The sequence below is a fragment of the Triplophysa rosa genome, linkage group LG11, assembly GCF_024868665.1.
Source record: "Triplophysa rosa linkage group LG11, Trosa_1v2, whole genome shotgun sequence".
In the NCBI taxonomy this organism is placed as follows: Eukaryota; Metazoa; Chordata; class Actinopteri; order Cypriniformes; family Nemacheilidae; genus Triplophysa; species Triplophysa rosa.
In genome coordinates, this window is record NC_079900.1 from 14,925,962 (window position 1) to 14,937,520 (window position 11,559).

General features: G+C 38.3%; 1 protein-coding gene across 1 annotated transcript; it reads left to right on the top strand.

Annotated features, from left to right (window-relative positions):
• The first annotated feature begins 445 nt into the window (after positions 1 to 445).
• retreg3 (reticulophagy regulator family member 3) lies at positions 446 to 11,348 on the top strand. The gene is made up of 9 exons (XM_057346452.1): positions 446 to 1,041; positions 3,646 to 3,752; positions 6,085 to 6,115; positions 6,206 to 6,332; positions 6,438 to 6,522; positions 6,609 to 6,746; positions 7,051 to 7,130; positions 7,539 to 7,671; positions 7,863 to 11,348. Exons 1-9 carry the CDS (start codon positions 791 to 793, stop codon positions 8,420 to 8,422), a joined length of 1,512 nt encoding a protein of 503 aa, XP_057202435.1. The 5' UTR covers positions 446 to 790; the 3' UTR covers positions 8,423 to 11,348.
• Positions 11,349 to 11,559: the final 211 nt, after the last annotated feature.

The following is an 11,559-nucleotide window of genomic DNA, read 5'->3' on the forward strand; positions in this document are numbered from 1 at the left end:
ACGCAGTGTCAAGAAAATACAGGTCACGTTTAAATGACAGTTTACTGTCATCGAAATGTGACCTGAATAGTCCTTAAATTCACCAATGTCTAGCAACAAATACAAACAAATTAACATCATTTGCTATACAATTAACTGTTGTTACGACATTACTGCTTGCAAAATTGTTGTTCACAAAATAATAGTTTATTGTGTTGAGTTTACCATGTTATATGACACGTTATATGACAAAAAATGTGGCTACTATTACTATCACTACGGCAATTGTTTTTTAATCAAACTACTGTTTGAGAAGTGAAACTGAGCTAATGACTCTTTGATAAAAAATCTGTTCAATAAAAAACTTTGCAGGTAAGAAAGCATTTTGTGATTGGTAGAGACATTTGTAGAAAGGTAGCTATGCTGGTTGTTATTCAGCCCTAACGATAATCTTGATGCCATTGGTCAGATCAAGCCCGTCCTCCACCCTCTCGTTGTGCCTGTCATTACCAGACAAAAACAAAGACTGGGCATGACAGTGCCACGGAGAAAACATTAAAGAGAAACTGCGTCGAAACTTCAAAACATAGACATTAGACTCTATAATGGAATTTGTTTCCCTTTCGCTCCGCGGTAACGTTAGATTCTTGAACGCACGAGGTCTGCCAGCTGCCACCGTGTTGTCCTGAACGGCTTCGGGCTAAAAGCTAGCAAGCAAGCAAGCGACATATACGTCCGAATCATCTAAATCTCGGTTTTATCCTCATTTTGCTGTTATTTTTGCTGTATCCTCTATTAAACACTCGTAAGTATGTCACATAAGGGTGATGCGGAAGACGTGGCCGAGGGGAGCGGTGTCTCCGGAAAACTGCGCTCGAGGGTCGGCCTCCGGAGCGGCTCGTGCTCCGGCAGGAACCGGGAGCAGGAAAGCGCGGTGAAAGCCATGCTGCTGGAGCAGTTAGGACCGCATGAACGCCTGCTCACCTATCTACAGTCTGTATTACTGTGGGAAAGACCCCTTCATAGCGTCTTACTTTACACGGTCGCTAATCTCGTTTTCTGGTGAGCTTTATCTCCGTGGATTTATCTGTTTTGATTAACACCTAGTGCTTTAAGATGTAACTTCTACATGTTTTTTCATTGTGTATACGTGTCTGTATGTGCCAGATTTGCTCTTTTAATTTAAGGAAATAAACAGATAGCCGGGATCAGGGGCGTCATGCACCTATTTTTTTGAGGGAGCACAGTGTGCACAACACACAGAAACATGTCCTGTACGTACAAATACATACATTTAAAGCAATGATATTGAGAACATCTCTTAAGCGTATTCAAAACATCGCACAAACCATCTGATTGTAATTATGAACATTTTAAGGTAAAGTCTGGTGTATTTTGAGAACAAATATCTTGTATGCAATTTTGTGCTAGTAGTAAAAGAGTTATTGTTTGCATACAAATGAACATAGAGCACAAAAGTAAAATAAAAAAAAATGAAGCAATCAGTTACCCTTTGTTAAACTGCCTTTAAAGCAAATCTATTGTCGATTATAAAATTCCTTCTATTATGAAACAAAAATCTATAATGCAATATATTACATAATGAAAAGTGTCAACTCTTTATATATTATTTAATATATTATTTTAACTAATATACCACTCTATGTATTGGTTTTATAAATTATTGATAGTTAATTTAGAGGAAACTATATTTTCTTTAAGAGTATTGTCAGTCTTTGCACCATGAAATTGAAGTGTTGATACTGTAACATAAAAGTTATTCACTTTAAACGATGCTACCTGCACGCCAACTGCCAAGAGGTGTGACTGTGCAAACTAAACCAACGAGCCATTTAAAAGCATACGAGGCAGCATGTTCTCACAGTAGTTTCTGACTGACATACACGGATCGGTTTGGGAAGCACATCTTTAAGTCAAAACCCCATTTCATGGGTCCAGATCTTGCACCAGCGTTTGGTCACGGGGTCTAAATGAAAGTGGGTGACAAATGCTTTGCCTAAACGACGGCGCATTCTAGTGTAGAGCGAGTCTTGTTATGGTTTCGGGAATGCGGGTGTTTCCGTGAGCCGAGCTCCTGATCGCGCGCAGACGCTGATTAGCATCATTAGCCAGCGCTGTTGCTTCTGTAGCCGGATTGATAAATGTTAAGCTCCTGTACGTGATCAAAACAGCGAAAATGTCCAAAAGATGATGAGGATGCAGCACATAACTGATACAGTTTATTTCTATAGAATCGCGCAACTGATTAATAGATGCCTAACTCGTCATTTGGATGTTGCATGCAAAACTGACTGTTCAAAAATCTGTTTGAATGGGTATGACGCCTCTGGCCGGGATGGGTGTCTAAATTTAGACAACGAGTTCTGCGTAGTGCTACTGTAAACACAATGCTGTCTGCATGCAAGACTTTGTGAATTAGAGTTGATTCACCCAATGGTTGCTATGGTAATGTAGAGGAGTATTTGCAGTTGATGTTTGTTGCCTGTGCTGTCATGTAGCACACACCTATATATACTTATTTATAAACCCATCTTAATTTACCTAGCTCATATTAATGTTGCTAATATTACTGTGTCAACCGGTTGGTTGGGCCTGAACGGAACTCTTGAACGGGGGCCTGAACGGACATACTGTTGATTCCTCTTGTCATGACATTTCTCGGGCCAGTCTAAGCTGGGAAGGCATGTGCTTTTGGTGCACACGTGGTCACATGATCCATGGACAAAGCTTGAAACAACTTTTATGCATCAGAAATGCTTTAGGATTTGTGTGAAAACACACGTGCAGATATTAGAGATGCTTCAGGAGTTCAGGATGTCCTGGAAAGACGGAATTGTCATAGATTGAATGTGTCTCTCTCTTTCATGTTCAGGCATGCAATGTTCATTCACTTATTTATTCCCTCTGATCTTACTATCTTCTTTTATTTGCCTCGGCGAGCAGCGGAGGAACACGGCTCATGGTGTTTCTGTCCCTGTAAAGACATTCATTTGTCTTGGAAGGTGGAGACTGAATGCAATGATTATTGTTATCTGGAGAAGACCGATGCTGTGGTCCATACTTGGCCACAAAGAATTTTGGTTTTGAGTCATTAGGGTGAAAACTGTAGGAAAATCTACCACATTACTCATTTGACATTAGTGTGTGGTTAGATTGTCAAGAAAAAAAATATTATTTCACATCGCGTTATAAACATTCAGACATACAAACTAGCCTATCACCTCCATCTTAGAATATTCCGAAATTCATTTTTACTTAATTTGCAAGGCTTTTGACAGATCACGTGGTTCTAGTGTTAATCTGGAGATCATTAGAACTCAGCCTGGTCTCACGGTGGCTCACCTTTTGGTCAAGTTATGTGGCACAGGCTGGTAATTAGCCATACTGTGAAAAGCCACGTCCTTACACTCAGCACCATCACATGCAGCTAGTGTTGAGATTTACACAGGAAAAGAGTTAGATCGGAAACACCTGTGGACCGATCGTTTCCTCTTTAATTCTGAATGACAGATGCATGACAGGTGTCATCATCTGAGTTTCCAAAACAGAGCTAGTGTTTAAGTATGAGACGCATTGCAGTGATGAAACAATATTGGAAAATATAGTGTTCTTCTCATAACTACATTTTCTTCATGTTTCTTGTAGGTTTTTTGCTTTGAGCTCTTTGAGGTTGCTCTTTCTCTTGGCGACAGGTCTGGCTCTGGCTGTTTGTGTTGACACCTGGAGGAATAAAATCTGGTCCAAGATCAAAGGTGAATATTACATTTAAATCATTTACAAATATGACCTTTATACTCCCATTGCTAAAGCTGCGGTGTCTAAAAACTTCTAGTCTTCTCTCTTTTCTCTATTAATTGTACTGAATTAAAACATCTCAAATTAATCTTATAACGATAGAAATGCTATTGTAAGAAAAAGTGTGAAGGTGTACACCCACCTTTTTCAAAGCTGTGAAAAGCTAATTTAGCAAATGGTAATACAGTTCAAATTTGTTCGGCAACCAAAAATATTCGGCCGAAAATAGCAAAAAAAAGCTTGACATGTGATATGATCAAGCAGCAACCAGCGCAGAGAGAGAGAGAGCGACGCGCACGCTGGAAACTTGCCGCGCCGAGAGTACATTCTGAATGAAAGCGTCTTTGCGGGCGGTCTGACAGTAGCCCCGCAGCTCGCGACCAGTGTTGGGTAAGTTACTCTCAAAAAGTAATTAATTACTAGTTACTAATTACATATTCAATAGTGTAATTAGATTACTGTACAAATTACTCTCTCCAAAATGTATTTAGTTACTTATTACTAATTACTTTCTATATCCTACATCAACCTTGATGAGTTAAGTGATTCAAGGATAGACATGAAAGGGCTCTTTTAATTCATTTAAATAAATAATATTAAACTACATAAAGTACTCTTATTAACTGACCAAAGTATTACAAATGTGAGAATTATACATTAAAGCACAGATTTTAAAGTTAGACTTTGAATTTTGATGTCAATTCCACTATTGCACACACATATATTACACAAAGTATTTAGTTTAATTACATCAAAAGTAACTGTAATAAAATTACAGAAAAAATAAGAGTAATCCCTTACTTTACTTTTTCAAGGGAAAAGTAATTAAATTACAGTAACTAATTACTTAGTAACTAGTTACACCCAACACTGCTCGCGACATCCTTTGACATCATACAGTGGTCGCGTGCGCACAGTTTCCTGTACTAAACTTGTCAAAGTATGTTCTGTGCATCCCGGCCACGAGTGCTAGGGTTGTCACGGTAACATAAACATATCTCGATACCAAGTAGTATCACAATGCCGTGCCATGTTCGTAATTCAAATCTATACAAAAAACACAGATTTAGATAAAACATTTTGTATTTACTATAGTAAACTGTATTATACTTTGCACTAGAATATTTTTTGTATCAACTGTAGTAATTGGATAAATTGTAGCAAATACTGTAGTATACTTAAATATTTACTATGGTAAGACTCAATAACACTAGTGTCTATGAGTTTTAGTAGTTTACTGTAGTAAATACTAAAGTACACTAGATCATTTTTCACGTGGGAACTAATTCAAATGTGGGACAAATTTCATTGATACAACAGTCTTTATAAAGGGAAATATTAGGCTTACTTTAAATGCAGAACAAAAACGGCCAGTAGGTGGCGTCAATTTTCCACTGAGTTAGTGACTCATTTAACCAACTCGTTCAAATCGCCAATTTGAATCATTAACTCCTCCTAGACATTCAAAACACACATTCATTTAGGAGATAAACACCGCAAAAAGGCAGATGTAAGTGTTCAAATAAATATTAATGCGCATATGCAACATTACCTACGGTACTACGATACTACCGTTTCAAAAATAGAGAGGCATCGCGGGTATTTTGAAGCTTTAGCATCGCGATGCTACCGGTACACCGCGCAACCCTAACGAGTGCACATTCTGAGAGAACGTCAGCTTTTGTGGGCGGAGTTTGGAGGAGAGACGTGAACTGAAATGGTTGTCAGTCAGAATTGCTTGCATATTTTCCTTTAAATCATTTTGCAGTGTAGCCTATAATAATCCAACAGTTTTAGTTTATTCATATTTTTAGCTTATAATGTTGAATAACACTTTTTAATAAAGTGTTTTGTTGTGGGGGTACAGAGTACAGTACATTCTTTCAGCAGTCAGTTATAGGCCTAATATATACTATTCAAGAAGGGAGAGGGCAATTTTTTTTTTTAAATATAAAAAGCACATTTAGACCATTCGTTTGACCAATAGTGAAATAATTGGCTAATAAATAGAAGAAATACGAAAAGCCATGTTCGGTCTTCGGCCAAGTGTTTCATTTTCATTCGGCTTCGGCCAAGAATTTTCATTTCGGTGCATCCCTAAAACAAATGAGTCTTCTAACTTATCACTGTCATAGTGTAAGAAGTGTTTCTCTTTGCAGCTGTGCTGTATTCCCAATGTCCTCTTAACCATGACTGAACTGCTGTTTTTAAGATGCTGTATATTTTAGTGTCTAGTAATCCAGAGCATGAACTCTACACACATCTAAAATATTTTTTTGCTTCTTGCAGTTAAAAGGCAAGATGAGGGTGAAAATGAAAGGTAAGTACCTGTAAATCTTCTGTTTTTAGTAGGTGTTGCTAAGAACGGAACTGATATAATATTTTCTGCTCTTTACTGATCGGCTGGCAGCTGGGGTCTGGTGCAGCCTGGGACTTTAAGTGTGCCTGAGTTATGCCACCACATGGCTGAACTGTGGGTTACAGGGTCTTCCTGTGCGACAGATATTGTGCAGTTCAAACGGCATAATCCAGGAAAGGTACTCTCACACCATTCTATCCAGAATCACTGTCAAAATTCAGTTTGTTATAATGATATAATCATGTTATCATGTCCATACTAATTGTGATATTTATGTCTGCAGTTTTGCATTTTGGTTTGTGGTCTGTTCACAATACTGGCCATGGTGGGGCGCTACATCCCTGGACTGGTTCTTTCATACGTGGCTTGTGAGTAGCAGAAATCCTTCAAGGCTTACTCATCATATTCATTGCCAGAACAGCTGTAAAATATTGACTCTGCCTTTCTCTCTCAGTGCTGGGTGTGTTGCTTTGCCCATTGGCGTTGTATTATCGGCTGTGGCAGCGTGCATGTGTGAAGCTAGAACCGGCCCTGCAGTGGCTGGATTTCAGCTCCAAAGGATACATGATGTCCAAGCCTATAGATAACCAGTGTAAGTACAGCAAGAATATGATGGTCATGCTAAGGGCAATTACTGCTGTGTGTTTTAAAACGCAAACACTGACAACTGATAACATTGACAACAAGTGTGAAAACTAAACAGGGCTGGGTTTCCCGAAACCTTCTTAACGCTACTTCATTCTTAAGTTATACCTTAAGAGTGGTAGCGATATATTCTTAAGAACGACGTAGTGATACGAAGGTTTCGGGAAACCCAGCCCAGAAGTTAAATGTGCACAATTTAACAAACCACATGAAAGATTTAATGTTGACATTTAGTCTTTCTGTGTTTGTAGTTCTCCGTAAGCCCATCAAGAGAGGAGCCTCAGATGAAGCCAGTGACAGTGAGGAGGAACTGGCTGCTTTCTGTCCCATGGTGAGACTTGTTTTCCAAGTTTGCAGTAAACACAGCTGCCCCTGCTGTTCAAAACATGTATTGAGATTAATCTCAACTGACTTTAATGGTCACACATTATAATCGATTTTCAAGGGCTCACGGTGAATCGTTACATCCCTAATAAAGACAGCAAATTAGAATATCTAATCTGTATCGTGATCCTCCATGTGTGTTATAAAACTGAAAAGATTATGAATCTGAGTGTGAATCTCAGTGAGATTTTCGATGTAATTAAAAAGGATTTACGCACCAAATATGAGAAACTTTGTAAGCGTTCAATGTAAACGGCTCCTTTAGATTATATCTGCAATTAAAGAATATCTTATTGCTATTTAAACTGGTCTGTCATGTCATGTTTATACTGCTTTCAATATTTTGCACCTATAGTTTGATGAAGCCGTGGTTGCTAAGGAACTGGCCCTGACTGACTCCGAACACTCGGATGCAGAGGTGTCATACATGGACAACGGCACATTTAACATTTCCAGGGGTCAAACTCCCCTCACAGAAGGCTCTGAAGGTACGACACCTTGGAGACAAACTATGTTGATGTTTCTGATGTGGTCTTTTACACTTTTACTGGACAACAGTGACAAGCAAATTATTAAAGCTTTTATATTTAAAATGATTATTATTATATATAATGCATCTCTACTTCTCTCTATGAATCATCACTAACAATATCTTGGTGTTTTTTAATTAATTTAATAGATCTGGACAGGCACAGTGATCCAGAAGAATCATTTGCCTGTGGACTTCCAGACTTCCCCTCCATCAACCCAGATGCCACCCTTCTGGAGGATGATGATGATGCCAGCATCGGGCTGCCCAGTCTCAACTCGGCCGCTCTCTCCGGCCCTCACGGCTCTACCTCCGCTCTTCTGGACCTGGATGCCCAGATGGATTCTGATCAGGAAGATCTTGATCCTGAGCTGTCTCTAGGCTCCATTATGACTACCTCCGACCTCACGAGTAACCTGGCAGGGGTCATCGCCAGCAACATGATCCAGGCAGTGATCGCAGGGGCCTTGCCGCCCCGCCCTCCCCAAGGTCGTCGAAGAGAAAGCGCCCCAAGGGCAGGTCCTTCAAGGGGGTACCGGAAGCAGTCAAGCTCGGAGCTGGACACAGACCTGGACTTTGATGGAGAAGACTTTGAGATGTTGGATCAGTCAGAGCTGAACCAGTTAGACCCAGTGGGAGGAGCCCAGGGTGGCCAGAACAGAACCCAGGGAGTCAGTTTTCTGTCCAATCTGCTGGGGAAACCACAGTGAGCCACATGTGTGTTTTTGTGTGTGATACACACCCAGCTTGTCTGTTCTTGCTCGTATATATACCTGACCCTTGCACCTTGATCCATGTAGAAGTTTGCAGTGTTTGTTTGAATGTCTTTTGAAATGCTTTAGATTTTATCTTTGATTCTATGAATGAGTGAGACAGAGTATTTGTTTTGCACTGTTAGGCCCGATTCACATTTCGCGTCTTTTCTGCGTGCATATTCATTATTTTAAATGTAGATGCATTTTTTCTAGGCGCGTCGGCGCCGCATCGAGATGGAAATAGATCAACTTTTCAGAGTGCCGCGCACGCACCGCGGGTCATTTGAAGAGAGAAAGCGGCGAGTTTCTGAGCAGTTTGACTCGAAATGTGAATCGGGCCTTAAAGGGCTTTTCCACCCAAAAATGAAAATTCTTTTTTTTAATGGAACACTATGAGAAAATTTGAAGAATGTTAACTCTCTTTTCCACACTTTTCTAAGTAATTGGGGACAGGTTTGTAACAAGATGAGGTTTCATTTTTGGGTGAACTGTCGCTTTAATGTAATATTATGTTCCAGTTGCCAGGATTCCTCCACTGGCTACAGTTGATATCACTGTGAAGTAATCTTGTTCTTAGTTTGAATCCATCATTATTCTCTGTGAGCTTTCCTTGTCCTCTCTCATTTCAGTGTGAGACTCCCATGCGAAAGCCTTTATTTTTAATTTGTAGACTAAGCAATAGGACAACAATCATAGAAACAAATTGACTAATCTCGTCTAACTACTTATAAACCAGCAAAGTCAACACCAGACCTACATCCAAACAACTTCTTATAGTCTTATAGGTCGTTGGTATCTGGAGCTTCTATTTCATGCAGGCAGCATTATTTGTCTTGGATAATTCACATGGGACCAAATGAGACATTCCACCATCAATGCTGCATAATAATATACAAATATTAAAAAGTCTGCAAGAACCATAGTCACGTGCTAATAACATCACTGAGCAGAAGATTCTGATAAAGCAATAGTGTTGTATTAAGATCACAGACTTCTCTCATCTTAAGATTTGTTTAAAGCACTGGGTGTAAATGGCTGTCAGTTTTTCTTGCTTTGTCATGCATAGACACCTGAGTTTTCTCTTGCATTTATTTTTTTAATGCTAGCTGCACATTTTGTAACCAGGTCTGTCTGGTGGCAATGGAAATGCAATTAGAAAAAAGTTATATATTACAATTTATCCAAAAATGATATCGTCTTATATTCATTGGCATATAATTTTAGACTCATTGTGGTTTGAAACATACAGAGTAGTCAAGACCCAAAGTTTTACCCATAATGACATTTATGTGTAAGTTCATGCTGTTTGCTTTTTTGCCTCATATAATAATTCTTGAATTACTACATTTCGATAGCTCTTTCCTACATTTCAAAAGTTCGCTCTTGTTTTTAACAGCAAATATACAGTAGACTGTCGTTCCAATGGCTTTGTTTTAATCTTTTTAGACTCCGTGTAAATGAGGATTAAAAACACAAAACTTTGAAACTCACCACTGCTGTTCACCTGGCAGTACATTGATTTGTCTGTAAGGACTCTACCTCAAACTTAGCCATCTGGCTGTAACTGCCACGTGTCTGTACACAGCCTCTTCTCTTTAAACACACCTGTAGCCGTTTTGATCTATACAGGTAGCAGCATAAAACCTGAATCACCTTTCCGCCACTGAGATTTCTCATCTGGTATGAGATGTAGACTATTGTCCATCATTCAGTAAAGTGCAAAGATTTTCTTTATGACCAGGATTTTTTTGTGGTATGATGGAACTGCTAAATAGTCAAATTTGCAATTTCATTTGCTATTTCATTTCTTGTATGCTGACTGTTTTTCTGTGCCCCTCCTCCCAAGTCCAGTTTTGTTTTATTATCTGTGACCCAATGCTGATGAGACCCACAATTGCTGGCTTTTATCATTGTGTCTGCTGGAAAGTAGAAGTTATGGAGTGATTTCTCTGATTTACAGTGCAAGGAATGCAAATCTATATGATTTGTTTTTATTTAATTTAATTCATTTCTATTCAGTTTTTAATTTAAGGCTTAATTTTGGAATATAAAAGTACATGAGGAAGAAAACATTTTAATGTAAGTAATGGAGGATTCTGGATGTGTGTAATGAAGCAGCTTCTCTTTCTCTACTTTAGTGATGCTGTATATGTACAGTCTGTCAGTTTTTGCTGTACCAGTGTATGTTTATTACATACCCCACGTCTTCCTTTATCCCACCGATTTGATTAAGGTTATAAAAATAAAGCATTTATTGAAGTGGAATATGCTAATTTGCTGTGATTTTACTCAATTCTTTTCCCCTTATTTTCTGGCATTTTTTGTGTTTGTTAAGCCCTAGATTTGATGATATACTTGGATTGGTGTGTTAAAAGGGCTTGTTTCTCTGAGATATTTAATGTGTTGTTCATGCATAAAATGTTTTTGGGGAAGTGTTGGATGATTCGTTTGTAGACTCCGAAGCCTTTTTCTTTCATGCTTTCCATCAATACTTCATGCAAAAACATTACAAAATGTAAATGTGAATGTCAGTGTCATTGCCATACTATAGAAAAATTCTCTGTTAAATTGAATTACATGTTTGGGGTCAGTTTAAACAGAATTCACCAGCAATCCAAATAGAACAACAAAGTGAGGGTTTAAACAGAAAAAAATGATATCAGAACCATCTATTGATGTTGTCTGTGATGTAAAAATAAATCGGCAGTCATTTCTGAGGCTGAAATGCTGAATCACCTTTTTCTTCTCTGTGTGAACCTTTCTAGGAGTCTTTCTGGATTTGACAGATAATTTTCTTTTCTGTATAGTATTGCCTGCTTCCATTCTCTGTAATAATTTTTTGATAACTTGATGTGCAGGTCAATAAATTGAGATATGAAAATGAATGTCTTTATTATTAGTTATTGAACACTTTATGACCTATGGTAATTTTGTTACATTTATTATTGAAAAACAACATTAAAATACAAAAAATACACCCACAATGTAATAAAGGCCAACGATGCAATATAAGTATTTTTAGATACATATTTGAATAATTATAGCTAAATAAACATAATATTTTAGAATTGGGGCAATTACAAAAACATGTA